The 23,990-nt window shown below is 36.6% G+C and overlaps 1 protein-coding gene across 2 annotated transcripts in view; it reads right to left on the reverse strand.

Moving 5' to 3' along the window:
• The window catches only part of LOC149787798 (lipase maturation factor 2-like), a 151,935-nt gene that overhangs the window by 48,279 nt on the left and 79,666 nt on the right, over positions 1-23,990 (reverse strand). For both annotated transcript variants that reach the window (XM_089974009.1, XM_089974008.1), the window contains exons 9-10: positions 13,651-13,782; positions 3,125-3,230 (exon numbers count right to left, since the gene is read on the reverse strand). In XM_089974009.1, the coding sequence (XP_089830135.1) occupies positions 3,125-3,230; positions 13,651-13,782 (238 nt within the window). The remainder of the gene's footprint in view (positions 1-3,124; positions 3,231-13,650; positions 13,783-23,990) is intronic.

The following is a 23,990-nucleotide window of genomic DNA, read 5'->3' on the forward strand; positions in this document are numbered from 1 at the left end:
TTTTCAGCATATTATGGGCTATACATGGTGACCAGCTTATCTGGAGGAGGAAGAACATGGAAAGCATCACACAGACCCATGGGAATCTACTGGCAAGCTTTATCACATGTCCACACTGTATGAACTAAGACTCAAATAAACAAGGACAAAAGATTTGATATATTTGATCTATAAAGGGAAATGTCTTAGACCACTCACCCACCCAGGGCTCCTTCTTTCAATTAGGATCAAATAGACATCATAGGAAATCTTCTGGTGAAAACCCAAGATTAATTTGCCTTTCCATTTAGGAAGAATAGGGACAAGATTTTCAGCTTGGCTGCCATCCTGGTGGCCATATTGGATTTCAAATCACCACCATTTTTATTTAAGACCAACTACACATTAAAACAAGTCTTTTAGTGAAAATCACATGTTGATATAGCCATCCATTCAGGAAGGGTAGTGACAAGATTTTCAAGATCGCTCAGTGTTTTATCTCCAAATGGTTTCATGCAAGTCACTGGACTCATCAAGGCAAAAAACAGCGAGTCAAAATCCAAACCTATGAGTCTTATTCCAGCAGATGACCAGTTTTCAGTCATTTTGAAAAAATAATTATATTGTTTAAATACACAATGAAGATATTAATTATCTAATATGACTTAAGCAAATAAGGCAATTCCCCTGCCAGAAGCATCTTAACATTCTATATTTGTTAAAAATCTTGTTGATGGTATCATGTCATGAGAAATAATCTGAGCAGATATGACAAGGCGTTTATTGTTGGCTATATCAGTGCTTTCATCTGGCATTGCTGTCACAAATGACACATTTTGCAAGTCAAATATAAGACTATCCTCAACAATGTTTGATAGGCTCTCCAGTAACTCTGAACCAGTAGTAGCCGAGTCATACTGATTGAAAGAATTCTTTAAAATGTCAATGGCATCAATTTCTTCAGTCACCAAGTCATGTATTAAATTAAGAAGATATTTGTATTTTTAAAAAGGGATGTCTTCTACACTCAGCCAATGTACACACTTAAGCAGCACTTTCATTGATATGTCTTGTTTGGAAGAGTGTTTTTGTAAACCTGCATTCAAATCTGCCTGGTGTTGTGGACCTTCAATCAGCAGTTTGTATATGACAACCCAGCATGCCTTGCCAGTGTACTGTTCTGAAAGTTATTATTTTTTGCACATTTGGTCATGGAGTTTTTTAAGCCTTTGTACATATATGGCAAAACATACAGGTGTCTTCAATGTCACATTCTTCACCGACTAAACTTTTTAAAAAAATGTGTTTTCAACTGTTGCTGCACAAAATATGTTTAATCTTACGATTAACCGTTACCTCATCTTTGGATAATGAAGGTTCCACTGGTACAATAACAATACTATTATCATAAATACAGTACAAAAGAATGTTTCATTTGTTTCGGATCTATTTTAATTTTGTTGTCTCTGATGCCATTTTCAGTCAAACGCTGACAGAATCTTTGAACAATGCAAGGCATACAACTGAGCGAATGGGAAATTGCTGCTTCATTCCATGACAATGGTGCGCAAAAATAAGTTTCTCGTGAGAATCACTTTAAAATCATGTGTTTATTTTCCACCTCTTTCTTGGGTATGGTGATTATACAACTCTAACATCCTGTTGCTACAAGTGATGTGACAGTTACAGGTCGCCTAAGGTCAGTTCCAGGCTCCATACTCAGTTGAAACCCCGTGTATTATGATAACATCAGCGTAAGAAACTGATGTGCGTGTGTTTTGCCTGTTTGGGAGAATTGTAATTTAGCCATTAAAGTAGTTAGACCAAACCTTAATTTTGTGTTAATCAGCGAAACATAATATTGGGGTGCGTCAATTTATGTACCAGCGATGATTTTTAGAACGAACATTTGTTTTTTGTTAATCAGCAAGACATAACATTGGGATGGGTCAATTTACATACTGGTGACAATTTTGTGCTTCGAATTGTAAAAGTCTGCATATTTGACGCACGACGCATGGGTAGATAAAACATGTATGGCTGCTGTGGTGTCTACACTGGATGTTTGAGTGGCACCATTTTCATTCAGTACCAACGAGACCTTGGGAAGAATGTGTGCATTAATAAATAGCCCATCAGATGACATCTTTTCTGCGAAGAAACCCGTCATCCTACCCAAAACACATCATGTCTTGCTGCTACAAGATGCTCATACGCCCAAAGCTCGAATATGCTTCTACAGTATGGGACCCATTCTCCAAAACCAATGCAGCCAAACTAGAAAGAGTCCAGAAAAGGGCAGAAAGATTTGGCCACAGTGCCTATCGACGAACAAGTAGCATCACAACCATGCTGAAAGACCTTCATTGGGGAGAACAAGGTTATCATGATATACTGGATCTTTAACCAACTGAATGAAATACCAATAACAGGGTACTTGATTCCCACTGAAGCATCAACCAGGTCATGCCAACAGATATAGGGCACCATACTGTTCCGTGGATACATACAGGAATTAAATCTTCCCCACAGACATCTATCTTTGGAATTGCTTGAAAGTGACAACCATTACAGCGCCTTCCATTGAAACCTTAAGGTCTACATCGGCGCTGTAGGCCCCATGTCTTAGCATGTACACTGTGTGTTATTTTAACCTGTTTTTAACTTGTACAAAGAGCCTTCCTTCACGCATGTAAATAGTTCACCACAGAAAGACTAAGCCTGCCATATCGGCCAAGCACTTAATTGGAAGATGAAGATGTAAAGTTTTATGGCAATGTAGTTGAGGAGAAGCAATAACATACATGTACTATCAGATGGATGATGGATGGACAACAGATGAAAAACAACCTATAAGAAATTACAGTTATAGACACTAAGAGCTAAAAATGAGTCAACAATCTCCCTCTCCCCTAATATAAAGGAAACCTGTTTATAAATATTCAAAACAACTTAAATATACAAGTTCAGACAGAACTTTAAAAAGAAAGAGAAAATTCCACAACATTTGATTAACATTTGGACATGAAAATCAGAAAATTCAAATATTCATTAAATCAGTAATTGTTCTAAAATAATTTGTACATATGAGTAAAACAAACAGCTATCAGGACACTGGGTAACATAAAAAGTCTTTGGCACATACCTAATGATAGCCACTAGTATTTCAAATCCCAGGGACATCAAACCGAACCAGATGGAACCAGGCACAGTCAGATGAAGAAACTTTTCCAGGTCCTTCTCCGTAAATGCTGAAAATTGGTACAGTATGCATTTAATGTGTGGATAAAATTCTAGTTGACATCTACATAGAAATGTTAATGCTGTGGTCATTCAGCCTCTTACAAAACAGGTATGGTAATGGACCTAATTTTTTTTTTGGGGGGGGTTGGTGAATGTAGTCATGACCATGAAGCTACCTTAGTATAAGGCAACTTCACTTATAACAAAATATGCTTTTAGAAATCCAATGAATAGTATTATAATGTGGGATCACTACATTTTCTCTAGTATAAGGTGATCTCCTGAGAACACTAAAAGACATGGTACAATTCATAACTTTTCTGAGCAGAATTATAGTCAAGGATTACTGCATAATTTAACTCCATAAGCGGCACAAGATTAATGATAATAAGGTACACTGACCAGCAATAAAGTGAGATTTCCTGCAAATGTACCGGAGTCAGTAAACCCCTTACAACACTGTATGCTTTATGACTCCCCTAGAGAGCATCATCAGTACAAGGTGACATCACTTGTTGTAAGGGATACTTGTACAAGACCCAAGTTTTAAACCATCAATATATAAATGATAGAATTTAAAAGAGTTTCACCATAGCATAATTGACAAAATCTTCAGCTAAATTTCCCAATTAATAAAGTTTTTCATGGATACTTTTAATATTTTTATGCAGTAAAGAAATTTCATCATCTCCAGGACCACTCACATTTTATAAATACGAGGGAAATCAATAAGACAAATGGTTTATTCTTGATGATTGGTAATACAACAACATATAATCGCTTAAACAAGAGTCCCTTGAAGTGGCAGATACTCTTCAGTCCAAAATGAATTTCTAGGAATTTAAGACCATTTTTTAAATTTTAACTGTTGAGTGTTGATATGATTTCTGATATTCTTCTGTGATGACAATTTCAAATTAAACACTTTGACTATGATGTTGGTTATCTGATTGGCACCATTTTCATTAAAGATCAACTAGACATTACAAAAAAGGTTTTACTGAGAACCCAATGCTGATATAACCATCCATTCTGAAGTGGGACCCTGAGTGGCCGAGTGGTCTAAAATGCTCACTGTTCCGGATCATTGCCATCTCACCTCTGTCTGTGTGGGTTCGAGTAAAAGGCTCGGCTAACATGGGTACGTGGGTCGTTGGTTCTTCCCTGGGTTTTCCAGGGTTCTTCTTCCACCATTTATACTGGCCGCCATGTATAGTTTATCTTGTGCTGAAATATGGTGTTAAACCCTAGAAGAAGAACAACCACCATTCTGAAGTAGTGAAAACAGGATTTTCAAGATGGTCACTGGCAGCCATACTGCATGTCCAGGTGGGACCATTTTCATTTATGACCAACAGTACATTACATGTCCTCCAGTGAAAACCTGTGTTTCAATACTACTTTCTGTTCATGAGTGACCAAAATAACAAACTTTTCAATATGGTTGCCAGATTAGACATTAGATGTGCACCATTTTCCTTAAAATGTCTTTTAGTGAAAACCTCATGCTGATATCACCATCTATTCAGGAGTATCGATAGCAAAATGTTCAAGTTGGCCACTATGGCAACCATGCTGGATGTATGAGGAACCTTTTTCATTTATGACCCACTGAAAGTCCATTTTGTTGTTTAATTTATATTGTGTGATCAACTTTTTTTTCCTCCATAATTGAGGGTAGGAGTCTGGGCATCATAATACACAATTTTTGTTTATGACTGTAGATTATAATTATGATCATTATCATTTGTAGGTAAACATGTTTACTTGGATTTTAGTTCAGGACATCGGCTTTCCCCTCGGGAATTCCTGGTCTACTTGACATTTGCCAAGTTCTTTATTAAAATTTAAGTAAAAAACCTAGTCTTGTTGACAACTTAGAATGTTCTAGAAAGGAACTTTTATCCCTCATCCTGGTCCTCTTATTGTGTCATGGGTTTTTACATTAAGACTGTTTATATCAAAACAGTGTTTCCCTTTATTCAGGGACACACTGGAGAAAATTTACACACACATTTTGTTGCCATGCATTTTTTTGATGCAAAGGATTCGTATAAATCAATCAGGATTTATTTAATATCATGTATACTTTGAGCATAGGCATAGTCTGGTTCCCTGCTTTGTATGCTCCCTGCATTGCACTCACTATTTGTATAGCGGATTGCAAAGCAGGGAGCATATGAAACAGGGAACCAGACTAGCACAGACAATGTTATGATGGAGTAGATTTCCTTAATCTCGCAAGCTTTCATGCAATTTCCATCGAGCTCATCAAGATGTCATCCAGATGTTTAAAGTCAATGCTTGTTGCACTAGAAAGTGATCACCAGATTAAAACGGTTTGGACTAAGAATCATTAGCAAAGAGAGTGAAAAAAGCAGAACACAAAAGAGTAACTGTGGATCTAACTTTAATGAAAAGCAGAGAAAATAATTCCCTTGACTGGAATATGGCACATCCATTAGGCTTACTGGTGTGAATCCATTAGGAGTACTAGTGTGAATCCTGACTGCATGATTGTGAAGACTACAAAAGTGAATAATCCTTTTGTGACAGCGTTTAAGAATTTTTAAAAATCTGCCCTTGTTCACCACAACATATCTGGAGAACACATTATCACCCAAGACATTCTTTCACAACAAAGAAATCAGAAAACTGAGGTAAATGCGTTATTTGGATTAAAAAGTGTGTGTGTGTGTGTGTGTGGGGGGATTGCAGATTTTGTTGGTTTTTAACTTGCTGCAATAAAAGAAAGATCTTAAAGTTCAAGTGTAACTTATTAGAAAGAAGAGTAATCATTAGCATTTTGACTTTTGGATAAATGTGTTCTAGGACAAAGTACAATGAACCGATGATAGTACACATTTTATGACAGGCAGTAAATTCACTGCCATTTGGTTAAAAAGATTTAATTGGCTTTTTGTATTGGCTTATATGCATTGTGTTGCTCACTAATATTGCTACAAAAAGATTGTAAGGAGACTGTTAAAAGTACGACTTTAAACTAAAAGAAAAATGAACAATAAAATTATTCTTTGGTTGTTGGTTGTTGTGGGGTTTAACGCCATTTTTCAGCACACGATAGGCCATATATGGCGGCCAGTATTAATGGTGGAGGAAGAACCCGGGAAAACCCCGGAAAGAACCACCGACCCACGAGAAGCTACTGGCATGCTTTCTCACATATCTACATTGGCTGAATCTGAGACTCGAACCGGCGCAGACAGAGGTGAGATGGCAGTGATCCGTAACGGCGAACGCTTTAGACCACTCGGCCACTCGGGGCCCCAAAATTATTCTTTGAGTGGACAATGCATTTTGTTTGTTAATTGTGCATGTTGGTTTATCTGTATTTTTAGACACAGAGAGAGAGAGAGAGAATGTTGTATAAGTTGCAATATTCTATTTCGAGCTGAAAAAGTATGGGTGAGATGAAACTTTGTTAGTATATTTTTGACCCCCACATTTTTTATTTGACCCACAATTCTGACACCAAATGTTTTTTTTAACCCTTAATTTTACACCCCTTGGGGATACACTGATTAGAATTACTCATTCCAACTTAACATCAGAAGTGGAATCAGTCTTTCCGTTGCACTCAGTTTTAATCTGAGAGGATTTGCTTATTTAAATTATTCACTGGAATTACAAATTGGTCATAAATAATTTCGGACAAAATCTCTATTTTAGATTATTCTTAATTCATTTAGAGACATTTTGGATTAAATCATTGTGATACATCAAGACTGAGCACATCATTTATTCCAGGCTATTCATAGATCTGCAGATTCAATATTGGAATTCATCTGGACACCACTGGAATTCATTCAGAATATTCTATACTTCTGGACTTGTCATAGAACAAGGAATATTTGGGATTTAATTTACATTTTCACTTTATTTTAGGGAAATAAATTATTTGTTGAATTTTATCAAACTTGTTCGGTTATTGCTCTTTTCTGTTACTTGGTGTACTTAGTTTATTGATTCTTAACTAAATCAATTTCACTTTCCATTCAGGAGGAGTGGCAATAACAAGCTTATGAAGATGGCTGCCATAATGGATGTCAGAATGACACCATTTCATTTAGGACCTACTAGATATTATAGAAGAAGTTCTTTAGTTAAAACTACATCACAATATGACCATCCATTTTGGAGGAGTATCAGTAACAATATTTTCAAGATAACTGCTGTGGCGGCTATATGGGATGTAATCAACTTCAGTTTAATTTATAACCAACAAGACCTTAGAATGACTGTGTTTGTATAGTTTCACTGCAATCCTCAAAAGAGTTTAGAACGTGTTATGTATATTTAATTTATATTGTCTGCTTGACCTTTGTCCATGAATGAGCATATGGTTCTGGCTTACCTGACTATTGTTATTTTTTAAATAATGTTTGAGTTCAGGACCTAGCTTTAATTATGACATTAGAATCTTTTAGGAACAAATTTCTTGATGATGCTAGATGGAATTTTCCATTGAAAATGACCAACATTCATGGAATTTTGTTGTCATGGGGCATGTGACACTTTATATTTAAAGGAAACCAGGTAAACAATCATTCATTCCTGTATTAATAACAATCTGTGGAATCAACCTTAGGTGTGTTCATTTATAATTTGAGAGGAAATATTTATTTAAATTATACACTGGAATTACAAAGTGCTCATTGAATTTTTGAACTAAAACACTACTGGGGGATTAATGAGGATTCACTCATTGACATTCTGGGTTATATCACTGTGGTACAGTAAAACTATTGACACATCCGCAGATTCAAGACTATTGGAATTCAATCAAAATATTCTATACTTTTAAAGTTGTGAACATTTAACATATTTTGGGATATAATTCACAACATTGTAAGTTCCTTTTAAATGTTCACTTTGTATAATAAGGAAATAAATTGTCTGTTTCACTTTACTAAACTTGTTTTGTTTCTCTGTTATGTGTACTTAGTTTCAAACCATAGTCATAACAGAGGAGTAACAATAGCAAACTTGTTCTAAATGCTGGACATAAGACATTGGATGATAGACAACAAACCATTCCATGAACTGTTCTGGTAAGATGAGTGGAGTAATACAACATTTCAAAATGTACTTATGTTTCTCTTTTCATGTCTTTACCACTAAATAAAAAGGAATAATTTTTAGAATATCCCAATGGAGATTCTGTACTGCATTATGGAGTTCTCCATAATCATAAGGAATTTTATTGGGTTGAGACTGTTCTCCATTACGGGTATTCACCATTAAGACAAGATATGGAATTGATTGATGTTCTACCAGGCAAATTGTTTTCCTAGAATTAAGAAAAGACAAAGACAAGCCTTCCATAGAGTCTCACCATGAGGGCAGACTTCAAGTTTTTATTGTGCTCGAGTCCTTGGAAGAGTCTAGTGCAACATCACTGCAGAGATGAAGAAGCTCAGCTGACAAGGCCATGGACAAGGCCAGCACATGCCAAGAAGATTTTGCCACTGCTTCAACAAACAATGAAGAGGTATTGGCGACAGGAATTCCTCTTTCAGTAGGCTGAATGAAGCAACTGACAAGAGATCAGAATGCAACGTTATGGTCAGTAGTGACCTGGTCTTTTTACTCTGTGGATTCTGGAGTTTTACTGGCAGGTGAGCCTTCATCCCAGTAGTAATGCACACTTCAGTATTCAAAGTGGGCAGTTTTGAGGGTCAGGAATGGGTATGAACCTTGTAGCTTGAAGCAGAGGAGAGGAGATTAGAGACCACTGCCTACATTTTCTAAAGTCTTGGCCCATGCTAAACCTTTCAGAGAGCTCCTTAATTGTAACTGAGTAAGGAAGTAACACAAGATCTGGCAGAGAGTTTGTCCCAGAAAGTTTTTCCAAACTATACAGAATTTTAGAGTCATCAGAACCTGAAGGTTTGGGAAACAGGTAAATGGGAAAGAATTGGTAAACCTTGTTTACTGCTTTACTGTTAAGACCAGTTCTCTTCCTGCACAGGTGAGAGGGGGAGGGGGATGCGAAGGGTGGGTGATACCACACTGGTCTGTTCTGTATCAGACTTGTGCTCATCAATGAGAGAAAGGTCCTCATCCCAATCTCTCTCTCTCTCTGGGAGGCAGGACTGTGTCACCCAATGTTGCTCTTCTCACAGAATTAATGGGCTGTCCTTGGCAGTGAATTCAGTTGGTGGTGAGAACAACTCTCCACCTGCCTAGAGTATCTGGGGTAAGAAGGTCCATCCCCTTATCTCTTTTCTGACCCAACTTCACAGGACATTTCAGGCCTACAGTAACAACCTTAATACCATGTGGCCAAGGCTACATGTAGGAAAGAGCTAATCGCTTCCCAATGGCAAAACGCCCCACATCTCATAGGGACTTAAAGGGGTAATAGGGAATAGGGGATGCCAATCTGACTCCTTTCATAATCTGCTGAATGTAAACTGATTCCCAGTCCCCACTGAGATGAAACAGCAGTCTGGAGAGAGCATGGGACGGGGTATTGGTTTTATCCCTATCCATACCATGGGAGCTGCAATGACCGGTGCCTGATCACTGGGCAAGGACTGGTCAGGCAACTCAGGTTTGTTGGAAGACCCTTTGCCAGATCTGATATACTCAGATCTGAGGTCTTCTCTTACCAGGGAAGGGGGGAGGGGGGCAACATCCCATTGCTGCCAATGGGACCCTGGGTCCAGACATGATTTTGGTACTCGGCAAAGAAATCCTGAAAATCTGAAAGGGGGGTTTGGAGGTCCACCCCCAATGGGGTGTTGAGGGGCAGCACCCCCAATCCAGGGGTCAAGGCCAAAACTGCATTTTACAATCATAAAGAACCAATTCTGGTGCAACTTATGATCATAATATATAACAAAATAATCATTTGAAAACTAGCAAACTTACCAAAACTTTTCAACTTGAATAATTTCACAATATTTATTGTCACATGAATTTTTCTCCGATAATACTGGTGCTTAAGTTATTTCATGTCCATGTCAGTATTCACATCGTAATTAAGTCAAACTAATTTCTAAAATTTTGCAGCAAATATAATATACTTCTCTCTTTTTATAAATAATCTGTAAAATAAACATGCAAGTATATCAACTATATACAAATAATCCCATATATTCACTTGTCTTTTTCTCCAAAGGACACAACCTGTTGATATTCCAGTCGAGCTCTTTTTGTGGATTTGGCAAAGATTTGTTTAGCTTTACTTTTTGACTGACTTTTTTGGCTCAATTTGCAATCATTTATTTTTTACTCAATGAGAGCCTTTTTTCCATTCAAGCTGGTGCTTGTATTGGCAACATGCAGTGTGCATATTCTGACAGAGAGCTACATCTGTTCTCTCATGCAAGAAATCTTTCTTCTTATAGTAATTAATTACGTTTTTTCCAAAAGTCTTCTGAGCTTCATTTGTTTCGTATGCAGCTTCTTTTGTAGATGCTACAGCCATTCCCATTTCCATACATTTTTTAAAACCTTTATTTAAACTTTTTGTGTCATGGTCTCTCTCAACAACTCGGGATGCCATTTTTTTTGATGCAAGCATGCTTCTTCTTTCCAATGCTATCAGTTTCAATTACACGAAGAATCATTGGATGAATTTAAACTTTTGACCAATCAGAATACTCTTTATGAGAGTAATGGGTTAACTAATATATGGAACAATTACGTTACAAGGGTCATTGCGAAACAGGTCCGAACAGACCGTTTTTTAAAAACTGGATCAGAGATGATATCAAGAAAAATCGGATTTAAGTCAGGAGAAAAGTGGAATTCCGCTTTAAAACAGAGAAAAATCATGCTGCAGGGACTTAAAGGGTGCTGCTCCCACCTTACAAGGGCTGTGTGGGGGAGGCACAACTTTCAGCCTGCACCAAGATGTAGGCAATTAGAGGGTGCTGCTCCACCTTCACTGGTCAGGGGATAGCAGTGCTGCACCTATTTATAACTCCTTGAGAGGGGGTCCACTAACCCAAAGAGTCTCTGTAGCTTTAACAATTTTTCAGTCATATTACTATGATGTCTGCAGCTTGGTAGTTTATAGTGATGTTAGCACTAAGGCAGCATGCAGCATCATATCCCACCCAGTCACATGATCCTGACACCTGGATGAACAGTCCCAACACTAACCTCTTAATACTGAGTGCCAAACAAGGCAGCTGCTAGTACCATTTTTATGTCTTTGGTATGATTTGGCAGGGGTTCGACCTCCCACATCTGAGGCAGATGCTCTAACTATTTAGGCCATTGGAGTGGTTAACTCAGGGAATGAGAACCTCAACAATTCTAAAGACGAGGCACCTTCTTCCTTGCTTTATTGGTATGTCTATGTTTGGCAAGATCCCAGACCTCATTTTATTATAGGCTACAAAAAGCACAACTATCTCCTCTCACAGCCTGTACAAAGAAGACAGGCATGTGGGATGTGTGTCCCAGAGGGAATTACTGTGATCACACCTACCCACACCCCACGTAGATACTGTTCCTTAAAAAGGATGCTGAAAAGAAGATTTGTTATGTGACTAAAAGTAAACACAAATTAAAGCATGAACAAAGTCTATGTCAATATGATAATTTCAGGAAGAAATAACCTTACCTAGGTATTTTCATATTTTAATTGCAAAAAAGGAAGCAATCCTAAGCACAGTACAGAAAAATGCAAGATAATCCAGTCAAACTTAAATGAAAGCTGGGGACTAGTAAATTAGCAAATCACAAGTTGGTATGATTGCTAATAAAAATTGTAAAAGTCAATGAAAGCTATCCAAAACTCATAATGAAGAAAAAAGCACACACCTGTGTTCGATAACTGAGCATGTGACACCAAGGTTAGAAGTGGTGTGTGATCTGTTGTACCAAGTATAAAAATTATAATCACTAAAGGAGAAAAAAAGAAGAATAAATTGCAAGGCCTTATGGAACAAATGCCAACAACTCTCAAAAGAACTTAAATTAACAGAGAAAAAACTCAATCATGGGGATATTCAAAATGTTTATGAAAAATATGCACACAAAATACATAATTTTGTTTGCTAACCACAAAGTGAAGGCAAATCTTCATTGATGCAAACGAGGTAGACATTACAGTCAAGCAACCTGAAAAAGAAGGAAAGACAGTATGCACGGGCAATGTGTCTATGGGGTGTCTCAGTGACAATCCAGTGTTCTGGAATCTTCTGTTTCACCCTAATGGGAAGACAAATTTTCATCATATTGTCAGGATATTCTCCACTTGGAAAAGTACCAGTTAAGCAATAGCAACAGTTATGGTATTAATGACATTAAACTTAGGCTTATAGTTTAGTATATGTTGAACTCCCACATCGTGGAGAAATGTGATGCTGGACTTCCTTTCATTAAAATCTTCACTGCATTTGCTTGTTCCAACTACATAAATAGCAAGAATATAGGCATATCAGAGACCTAGCCTGAATTTTTAAAATCTAAATCAACACAAACTTAAAAAAATTAAATAAAATACTGATTAGAAATTTTAACAATAACAAAAGCTATTTTGTTTATATTATACTTACAAAACAGAAAAAAAAAATAAAAAATAATATTTGTGTATAAAATAAAATCATACAAAATTATGTAAAGTATATGAATAAATCATAGAATGATTTCAAGAACTGTTAGTGACAGGTGCATGGCAAAGGGCCCCCCTCACCATAATTTTCCTGGCTGGTCCTTAAACAAAGAAACCTTTGTTAGGAAACAAAGTTATTAGAATAAAGATCCTGGGGCTCTAGGAACTATTCATAAAGCATTACTGCAAAACAAAAATCAAGCAAATGGGCAAATAGGGGCCAATACATGAATTGGAATAGTGAAAATTAATCTTGTCACTAAAAAAGCAACATGCCAAAGCTTGTTAAAATCCCACAATCATTATTAATGTTATGCTGGAGAAACCAAAATTGGAGGACTGGCAATAAGGGGACAGTAAATAACGTCATGGAACTGGAATCTGAACTCGTGGATACCAAATTTGGTTGAAATTAAAAAAGAAACATTTCAAAGTTATGATGTGGAAGTAAAGTCACATGGTCAAGCAATCAGGGGATAGCTATTAAAGTACTTCCATGAAAACTAAACTTGTCTGAGATTGTGTCAATAAAGAATGCATGCCAAAACTGGTTGAAAAAATAAACTTGATAGAACCAAGTAAACCAAAAGTGAGCAGGATGGGCAATCTGGTGTCAGAATTATTCTTGATAATGTAAAAGACAGGAAATCTAATGTTATCATAAAGATATTTTAAAAAAACCATTAACTTGAAGAAACAAAATTATTCACAGACAGAGAGACAGCCTCTTGAATGGACTGCTGAATAGCCAACCCAAACATGCTTATTCTAAGGCTCTGCCAATTTTATTGAGCAGGGCCCTAATTACTTCCTAAATCTAATACTGCACTTACCAATTTTGGATTCAACTGAGTAGGATTCCAGGTCCAGCTTTAGGGAGAACAATGTGCAGGTCTGGTACACAATGTAGCAGTACAACAAAAGGGAAGCAACTCTGTTGATCATTTGGCCAGAAGAGGACTTCTCTGCAATGAGAAAACCAGACTGATAAAAATTTAATTATCTTTTCGAACACAACCTAATGTCAACCAAATATTATTCAGGAAAAACTGAAGCCATAAAATGTCTACCAGAGTGAGCTCTGAAACTATAAACAAAAAAATAAATTCCACAAAGGCACATGTATACCTACGACATTACAACTGATTGGTCTAGAAATATGTGTAAGACTGAATCTGGATATATGTATTTATAAAATTTATGTTCTACAGAATTTGATGTCTGACTTTAGGTATGGTGCAATTATGTACTCCACCATATCATAAGCAAATTTAGCACCAGATTTTAATGTTGCTGTAATAAAGTAATGGTATTGTCTGGCCATTTGCAGGAAGGAAAAAAAAGTACTGTATTACATACTCTTCAAAGATGTGGAGAAATTAAAAAAATAAAACCTGGGCCACAGGTGGCCAAGTGGTCTAAGGTGCTTGCCTTTGCAGACCACTGACATTGTGGGTATGTGAGAAAGCTTGCCAGTCGATTCCTATGGGTAAGTGGTTCTTCCCAGGTTCTTACTCCACCAAATATACAGGCCACCATGTATAGGCATATCATGTGCTGAGGAATTATAATAAACCCACAACAAAAACTGAAAACTGAAAGTGAAAGGAAATGCCTATTACATGTACAAGGTCTAAGTAGAAAATAGCACCAGCAATTGGCAAATGTCACATGGGTTGCTGAGCTAAGCCATTCATGTGTGTGTGTGTGTGTGTTTTATGCATGCATCAATGCCAATTTTAGGGTTAATGGCACATCAGCAAAATAATGGCTACAAAGTGAGATTAACAATGACAGAAGTATCAAGAATTGCAAAAGGAAATAATTAGCAGATAGATGAATACTTATAATTGGCAGAGAGGTGAATACTCAGACAGCAAGAAAGACAATGAAGTAAAAAATCTCTTTGTGGACACCTTATAAATTATACCTATTTCAGTTACATATTTAACCTCTACATTCAGGACATCTATCCACAATGAATACAATTTGTGCGGTCCACTGAGAATCCTTTTAGGTTAGGTTTCTCTGTAGTCATTATACAGCTGCTATTATTCTGCATGACTACAATGAATAGCAACCTCAATGTATCATTTAATGTTTTAGTGCAGGGGTCAGCAACCTATTTTACATAGCGTGCCACATTTTTCCAGATTAATTATAAAATGAACGAGCATGTGCCACCAGTAAGAGAGTAACAGTTAAAATCAAGATTTTTGGCTGCCCTTCGCGTGCCACACAAACCCTCTTGACATGCCACCTTGTAGCATGCATACGGTAGGTTGCCGACCCGTCTTAGTGTATACTTCAGAACTATAAAGAACACCTTATACATGACAAAATATATTAACTGTGACATTCTTCAGCCTCTGCATAAAGAAAGTGTAAAAAATAAAAGAATCTATTTCAATACATAAATACTTGTTTTCAGTGTTGCAATTTGAAGCATGTCAAGTTTTGGGAAGATAATGTAAACAAAAGTCTCTTGAAGGGACTAAAAAGAATTTCCAGAATCCAAGGTAAGATTGTTTCTTCTTTTAAAGGCCAAGTACTGAAACCATCCCTGATATTTTTGAGAAATTCCAACCATTCATGTTTGGTTTGGTTTAGTGTTTTATGTCACATCAACATAACAAAACAATGTTGTTGTTGTAGGGTTTAATGACATTCTTCAGCACAAGATAGGTTATACATGGAGGCCAGTATAAATGGTAGAAAAAGAACACAGGAAAACTCTGGAGAGAACCACTGACACATGAGAAGCTACTGGCAAGCTTTCTCACATACCCACATTGGCCAAACCCAAGACTCGAACCCAATGTAGCTGTCCCCACCCAAGACAGCTACTACAAAAGCTCCATGTCAATAAGTGGAGAAGCAATAGAAGATTCCCATGGTGCTCACATTGGTTGTCGGGCATCTGTTTCATCTAGAAGCAACCAGACATCATACAAAGACTTTTATTTTAGTGTCAATATGACTATCCTGATTAATGAGGATTATTAACAACAAGATAACAATTATTCCAGGCATACCAGAACCATAGGGGCACCATTTTCATTTAACACCAACCAGATATCTGAAGATGACTTTCATTTAAAACATCATGTCAATACAGCCATCCATTCAGGAGGAGCAGCAATAATATTTTCAAAATGGATGTCATGACAGACACACTAGATGTCAGATTAGCATCATTTTCATTTATAACCAACCAGACACATCATGTAACCTTTCAATGAAAACCCTATAGAGCCTCAATTCAGGAGTAGCAATACAATTGTCAAAATGGCTACACTGACAATTTTTAATGACCATTAAAACCTTTAGATGAATGTGTTTGTAACATTTGGTGGCAATTCTCCTAGCAGTTTCTTTGGAGTTGTGTATGTGTATGTGCGTTTTTTTTATATTTGTAACATGGCTTTTTCAGTCATATCACTATGATGTCTGCAAATCTTGACCTTGTTTGTGCCCACTTAGCACATTGTTTCATCAGGGGAAAAAACCTGAAAAATATGCATGCTACAAATTTTTTTTGCATATTCATCAGCTTCTAGTCTTTGTCCACCATTAGCTTATTCTGTTTTCCAGGTTGAAGGCACATCTACAGCAGCAAAAATATATTAATTTTAGATTGAAATGCTAACCCTTGGGCTTCATGCTGCAGATATGTAGCATCATGTCCCACCCAGTCACATTATACTGACACCAGGCCGACCAGTCTTAACAGTAACCTCTTAATGCTGAGCACCTAGTGAGCCATCTCTTAGTACCAATTTTTAAGTCTTTGGTATGACTCGGCCAGGGTTGGAACCTGCAACATTCTGCATCTGAAGTGGATGCTCTAACCACTAGACCACCAGAGTGGTCTCTTTGGAGTAGCAATAACAAATTTGTGGTAATGGATGCCAGACACCACACAGTGATGCTGGAGATCTCAGTTTAAACTAGACTGAAGCTACCAATATATAATGGACTACATTTAAGAAATTCCTTTTCAAGATTACACATTCAAGTTGTATACAACGGATACCTGTTTATCACAAACAAATTTAATGACTGTCCTTTATAGAAAGAAAGGTCTGAATGTTCTTTATTGATAGGTTTAACTAATTATCCTGTGTAGATAGGTTTTACTGATTATCCTTAAAGAGAGGGTTTACTCACTACCTTTGATAGATAGGTTTTACTAACTGTCCTTTACAGATAAGTTTTAATGACTGTCCTTAATATATAGGGTTTTACTATGCTTTATAGACAAGTTTTAATAACTATCCTTCAGAGATAGGTTAAAATGATGATTCTTTATAGACAGGTTCAAATGACTATCTTTTACGGATACATTTCGGTTTTTCTATTGTTTACTGATTATACTTCAGAGACAGGCTTTACAGACTATCTGATAGGATTCACTCAGTCTTTCACAGACAGGTATGACAGTTAGGTCTTCTTGTTATATACAGACATGTTATATTCATATGTATGTATGTATGTATGTATGTATGTATGTATGTATGTATGTATGTATGCATGTATGCATGTGTGTGTGTGTGTGTGTGTGTAAGTGTGTGTGTATGTGTGCATTTGTATGTATGTATGTGTGTGTATGTATGTATGCATGCATATATGCGTGCACATGTATGTGTGTGTATGTATGTGTGTGCATGTATGTATGTATGTATGTGTGTGTATGTATGTATGTATGCATGCATGTATATATGCGTGCACATGTATGTATGTATGTATGCGTGCACATGTATGTATGTGTGTGTATGTATGTATGTGTGCATGTATGTGTGTGCATGTATGTATGCATGCATGCATGCATGTATGTGTGTGTGTATGTATGTACGTATGTTTTAAAGTCTGTGCTTTATGGATATATTTTATTTTATTCATTATCCTATAAAGATAGACTTTATTGGTTTTCCTTTTATAGACAGGTTTGTCTGAGTGAATGATGCTGTTAAGATGTGAACAGACTTCAGTATGAAAGCTGTCAAGTATGTCATCTCAGCCGCTGGTAACTTGAAGAAAATCAACATACAACACAACAGTTTACTCTTTGTCATAATTAGTAACTAGAGTGCAGCTCAAGCAATTTTGTCATTCTCCACACATCATGGTGAGGGCAGAAACTATGTGTGGAGTATTCTTCCTCAATCATCTCCCTGCACACTACACTTTCTCAATGTGGTGTGACATACATCATTACCCTTATACATTAAAGGACACTGTTTTTACTTTTCTGACATTATACATTATTTGTCATTACCCTTATACATTATCTATGTCGGGGCGCTGAGTGGCCGAGTGGACTAAAGGGCTCTCTGTTATGGATCAGTGCCATCTCATCTCTGTCTGCATTGGTTCAAGTCTCAGATTCAGCCAATGTGGATATGTGAGAAAGCTTGCCAGTAGCTTCTTGTGGGTCAGTGGTTCTTTCCTGGGTTTTTACAGGGTTCTTCCTCCACCATTAATGCTGGCCACCATGTATAGCCTATTGTGTGCTGAAAAATGGCATTAAACCCCACAACAACAACAACATGATCTATTTCTACCCTTATACATTCTCTATGTGTGTGTGTGTGTGTGATTAGGATTTTTAACATAGCTTTAACAATTTTTCAGTCATATCGCTACTATGTCTGCAGTGTGTCAGTTTATAGTGATGTCCAGCAATGGGGCATCATGCCGCAGACATGTAGCATGATCTCCCACCTAGTCACATTATCCTGACACCAGGCCAACCAGTCCTAACAGTAACTTCTTAATGCTGAGTGCCAAGCGAGGCAGCTGTTAGTACCATTTTTCTAAGTCTTTGGTATGACTCAGCCGGGGATCGAACCCACAACCTCTTGTTTTCAAGACGGATGCTCTAACGACTAGGCCACCGGAGCGGTCCATTCTCTATGTCATTACCCTTGGGACACTGTTTTTACTCTTCCCACTTTATCTATGTCATTACTCTTATACATTAATGGACACTGTGTTTACTCTTCCCAATCAAATTTGAGGTTGTTGTTGTTGTTGTTGTTGTTGTCAGGTTTAATGCCATTTTTCAGCACAAGGTAGGCTATACATGGCAGCCAGTATTAATGGTGGAGGAAGAACCCGGGAAAACACCGGAAAGAACCACCGACCCACGAGAAGCTACTGGCAAGCTTTCTCACATACCCACATTGGCGAAATCCAAGACTTGAACCCACGCAGACAGGTGAGATGGCAGTGATCTATAATTGGGAGTGCTTCAGACCACTCGGCCACTTGGGGCCCCAAAATTTGAGGTAACATCAATACAATATATTGATGTGCAAACTCTATTATTACTATATATAGAGCATTGCAAGAAGCATCTCATTTTCACTGTCTGGTTTTAAAAAAATCTGAGGTTATCTGAACCAATAAACAATTTATCATCAAATTAAAAAAATGAACACCATTCCTAGCTGGAAAATGTGATATATTTAGAATAAAAGCTAATAAATCTTGACATTCAAAACCTTGCAAAGCTTGCTAGTCAATGGAGAGAGAAACCTGATGAAAGTACCTTCAAATCTGCCATTAGCATTCACCCAAGGGAAAAGGCAAAAATGGCATTTGTACACAAGTTACCTTTCAAAATTGGTCCTTGTACAAATATCATCACTGAATAACAATATATTATTATTAATATCATTACTGTTGTTATATTATCAATATTAATTCATGTGCAATATTCTACAATATCATACAATAGGCATAGATGTTGTTCTATCACAAATTTTATGTTACACACAGTGGCATGACTCTAAGGTAAGCCAACTTGTATAAATTAGGATTAGAAACAGATGTTCATGCTTCCAAAAGTAATATCTGGAATAGCCAGTAGCAGTTAACTTGGGAAGGAGCTCTCTGATACAAGGGAATCAAAAGATACCATATATGACTATTCTATGCGAATCTGCTACATCACCAATTCTCTAAGAGAGAAAGAGAGAGAGAGATCAATCTGGGTATTGTGACATTCCTTCTTTATTATTTCTTAATTTCAGCAACAAATTAAATTTAGTTTAATTGCAGACATAACTTCCACTGCTAACTACTGTGCTATAATTAGGGCAGTTGAGTACAATATTGCAAATCAGATGGCTTTGTGTAATATACATGTAAATGACAACTTTTCCATGATGGGACCTGAAATTTGCATTTACTTTTGATGCTAATTCCTGTCAAGATTTTATAACTGTTCAGGGTTGTAGCAGGTAACACTGGTAACATCATGGAGTTTTTGACTGAGTGGAGGGCGCCAAAGGTGATGCTTGCCCAGTGCACCATTTTGTCGAGCGTAATATTGCAATGGACAAATCACAGATGATAGACAATATCTTTCAAGTTCTTTTGGTCTATAACCAAAGCAACCAAAAAATACTAAAATATTTTTGGCAAGCAGCATTTTTTAGTTGCTTTTTTATGTGTGGGGAATTGTTATTAAGGTGGCAGGATAAAAATGACAAATTATTTATTACCCACACTACTATGCACTACTTAAAATGGCATCATAGCCTGTCAGAATTCTACGACTTATGATAAGAAATTAGCTGATTAAATGTTCAATGATATATACAGTCACAGCAAGTCTGTAATACGAAATATGAAAATTTATATACAACCATTACAAATGGCAAGCATTCAATACTGACATCAAATTTATGACAACAGAAAAGCCTTTTATGCGAGTCAAATAATGCTCCAGTCAGTAGAAATTCTAAAGAATATCTGTTTCATGAAAATTTAGGTCTACATTTCTATATTCTTTATTTTGGGTTATTTACACTTGTATATGTTATTTGTCAAGACAAGAGTCCCTCAAGGGGGCTTTTGATCTAATGGGCAAAAATAATTTCCACAAACTCAATATCGTTTCTTTCTAAAGGAACAACACAGCCTTTTTTGAGGTCAGACTTCAGCCATTTGTATTCATTTACTCGGCATTTCTGGTACATAATTAGTCTTTTCTGTCTATATCTGCAATCACTCTCTACACAATACAATGAATTAAAACACACTGTTCTGGCTTTTTCATTGAGCTGGTGAATGTGACTTTTTCCAATTAGTCATTATTAGCCTGAGACCCTTTAACTTTTATTATTATCATTAACGAAATCCATGTTTGGGACCAGTATACCAGTCTAGTTCCATGTGCATGATGACTGTTTTGACAATAATCACATTAACTGAGTGGTTCAACATTGGTATATTTGCACACTGAGCACTTATTGTACTTATTGTACCTTGTCAAGTGCTGGATGTTGGTAGGTATTCAACACAATACACAAATCAATTAACCATTAAAGAGAATGAACTTATGGGTTAGTGGGTCAACATTAATTTTGAGCCCTGAAGTTTGTCATACTGGTGCTTAAGTGCTTTTCTTGAATACTGTGTTCACATAGAAAGGTACCTGTTCAAAAATGTATTCCATTAAATTTTGATTACATGTGATTTTAACAATGTAATTCAGAATGTAGAAAATTTAATAAAGGTTCATAAATAATTCTGCAATGTCCAGAATGGTTGCAAATGGGGGCAAAAAAAGATTTTATAAAAGCAATGACTCTACACAACAGCTGAAGATTTCACACTGGGATAATACTAAATGAAAGCAGTGTTGCGCCTAGAATTCCAAAAGCTGTGGACCATGTGTTGCCACCATCCAAATCTGGGGGACACAACATTTTAAAGAGATAACATAAAAGTGGATAGTACTTAATGCACTAGCAGTGCACAAAAAATTTAATACAGTGCGACCCCGCCATAATGTGCCCCGCAATAATGCAAATTCGGATATAACATGGTCATGGTGTGGCTCCAGAAATTTAATATATTCATTCGCGCATGAAATTTTTTTCTTCAAAGTAAGTGAAATGGTGTCTAAAAAATGTATTATCATTTTGGGAAGAGATCGCGTATGAATTCGAATATATTTTGATTGTGCCGTGGTTCCTGAAATTTTAAATACATGTGTGTGAATTTTTCTCGTACCGGGAAAAAATATATTTTTTTGTAACTACAAGAAATATTGTGTAAAACGTTTATTATCATTTTGGGGAAGAGTTCATATATGAATTTTAATATGATTGTGGTGTAGCTTCTGAAATTTAACAATTTCACCAGGTTCTTGAAGTGTTATGCCAAAATAAACATTATCGGAAATTTACTGATCCATGAGTAAAGCCAGTAAGTCATCTTTGTGATTGTCTTCAATTAATTCTGTATACAATCGTTGCTCAAACAATAGCCAACATGTGTTTCTTCTTTAACTGCATACACAACCAAGCAGTAGACAATGCAATGGTTGACTAAAGAATCTCACAATTTAATAAACATCAAAGAATGAAAGCCGCCAACATGTTTGCTGGGCATGGCGGTGTTATTTGATGCAATCAATTGACCAGTAAATAATGTCCACTTTATTAGCTGGAAATGTAATAGGTATGAAATTGTACACGAGTTCAGTTTACAAACATTTATAAAAGTGACTCGCAACCACTGAAGGCCTACTGCACTTAGTTTTCTGGTTTTACAAGTGTATGGTGTTTGCTTATGAACTCTTTTTTTTTAATAAAATTATTTTACCGTTATGGAAAAGCAAGTTCATAAACACAAGTTGTTCTCTGCAATTTGAGCAATTATTAGTATAGTAGTTTTTGATATTCACAAATTCTGAAGTAAAACTTACATGTACACTGAAAGCATGTGTTGACTGTTAATTTTTTTTGCTGTAGTCATTCAAACGAATAGGTGTACAAATGTTAATTATTGGAAATTTACAATGGATAAATATACACGGAAACACATATGAGAAAATTTTAGCAGTATGAAATTTGTACAGACACTGTTCATAGACTCTGGAACGTAATGAACCGTGCACATGCTTTGTCTTTCTAAACCTAATTTTGCTGTTAATTTTCCCCACATATTTCAGACACACAGTGATCTGTGACAAAATTATTGAACAGCTTAAATATGTATGCAATTTCTGCAATGGAATTACATGTATTATGGATTAATTGCAAGCCTTAATGGTACGATATCAGACGGAAAGTAAATGGTGTTAATACTCTGTTCATGTTATACATTAGATGTTGAGTTCAGACACAATGATCTGGGACAAAATTACTAAATACTGTAAATCTGTGTGCAATTTTTCAATGGAATTACATGCATTATGGATGAACTGCATGCCAAGATGGCACGATAGTAAACGGTGTTGATACTTGTGTTCTATGTCCAGCTGAATAGAGTCTTCCTGTGGAGCTGAGATGGCCTCATTACCATCTACCTATTCCATTAATCTACTGTGATCTTTGGCTTTGTGTCCAAAGCCACACACTCATAGCACTGAACTGTCTGTCTGTGCCTGCATTCCTGTGCTGAATGTTTGATCTCACCAAAGTAATCACATCCATGAGTGTACTGACTATATGGATATGGCTGACCATAGTGTCTATAGCTATTTTGACCTACACCGGGTTTATAGGGACAGTTGAAGTTAAATGTAATGTGGCTGTAAGACCAGACTATATGAATGACTGCATTTATATTTTGTGCCAGCTTTTCCAGACAGGTGGATATTATCTCTTTTTCTAAATAAATGTTGCATCAATTGTCCCTCTTCATCCAGGAAACTCTTGTGACTGTAAACAATATCCCATTCACTTGCCAGTCTTCAAATGACCTCAGTGGTATCCAACACATCACAATCTCCTCTGGGGGCCATTTCACACAATGCAACATGACAGCTTTGATTTTGCCTATGGATATGTGTAAGTAATTGGTCATATAGTTCTTCAAAAAGTTCGAGATCAGTCCCTTCACTGGCATTGTTCCCTCCAATATAGAGGACTATTTTAGTTAACTTGGAGAGATCATTTATTTTTTTATCTTCCAGTATTGTCTTTATTTTAGCACCTGAAATGGCATGCTTTCTAACACAGTGCCTCAGCCCTCTGCTGTTAATTCCATGTAAGATGGAACTATCACTAAGGAGGATGTTTTTCCTTGGTGGTAGAAAGCAGAGTACAGTGTGACCCTGCTGTAACGTGTTCCATTATAAAATGAATTTGGATATAACACGGTCGTGATGTGGCTTATGAAATTTTAAATACATGTATTTATCTCGTACATG

Source organism: Sinohyriopsis cumingii, chromosome 11 (genome assembly GCF_028554795.1).
Source record: "Sinohyriopsis cumingii isolate HCF-2022 chromosome 11, ASM2855479v2, whole genome shotgun sequence".
NCBI lineage: Eukaryota > Metazoa > Mollusca > Bivalvia > Unionida > Unionidae > Sinohyriopsis > Sinohyriopsis cumingii.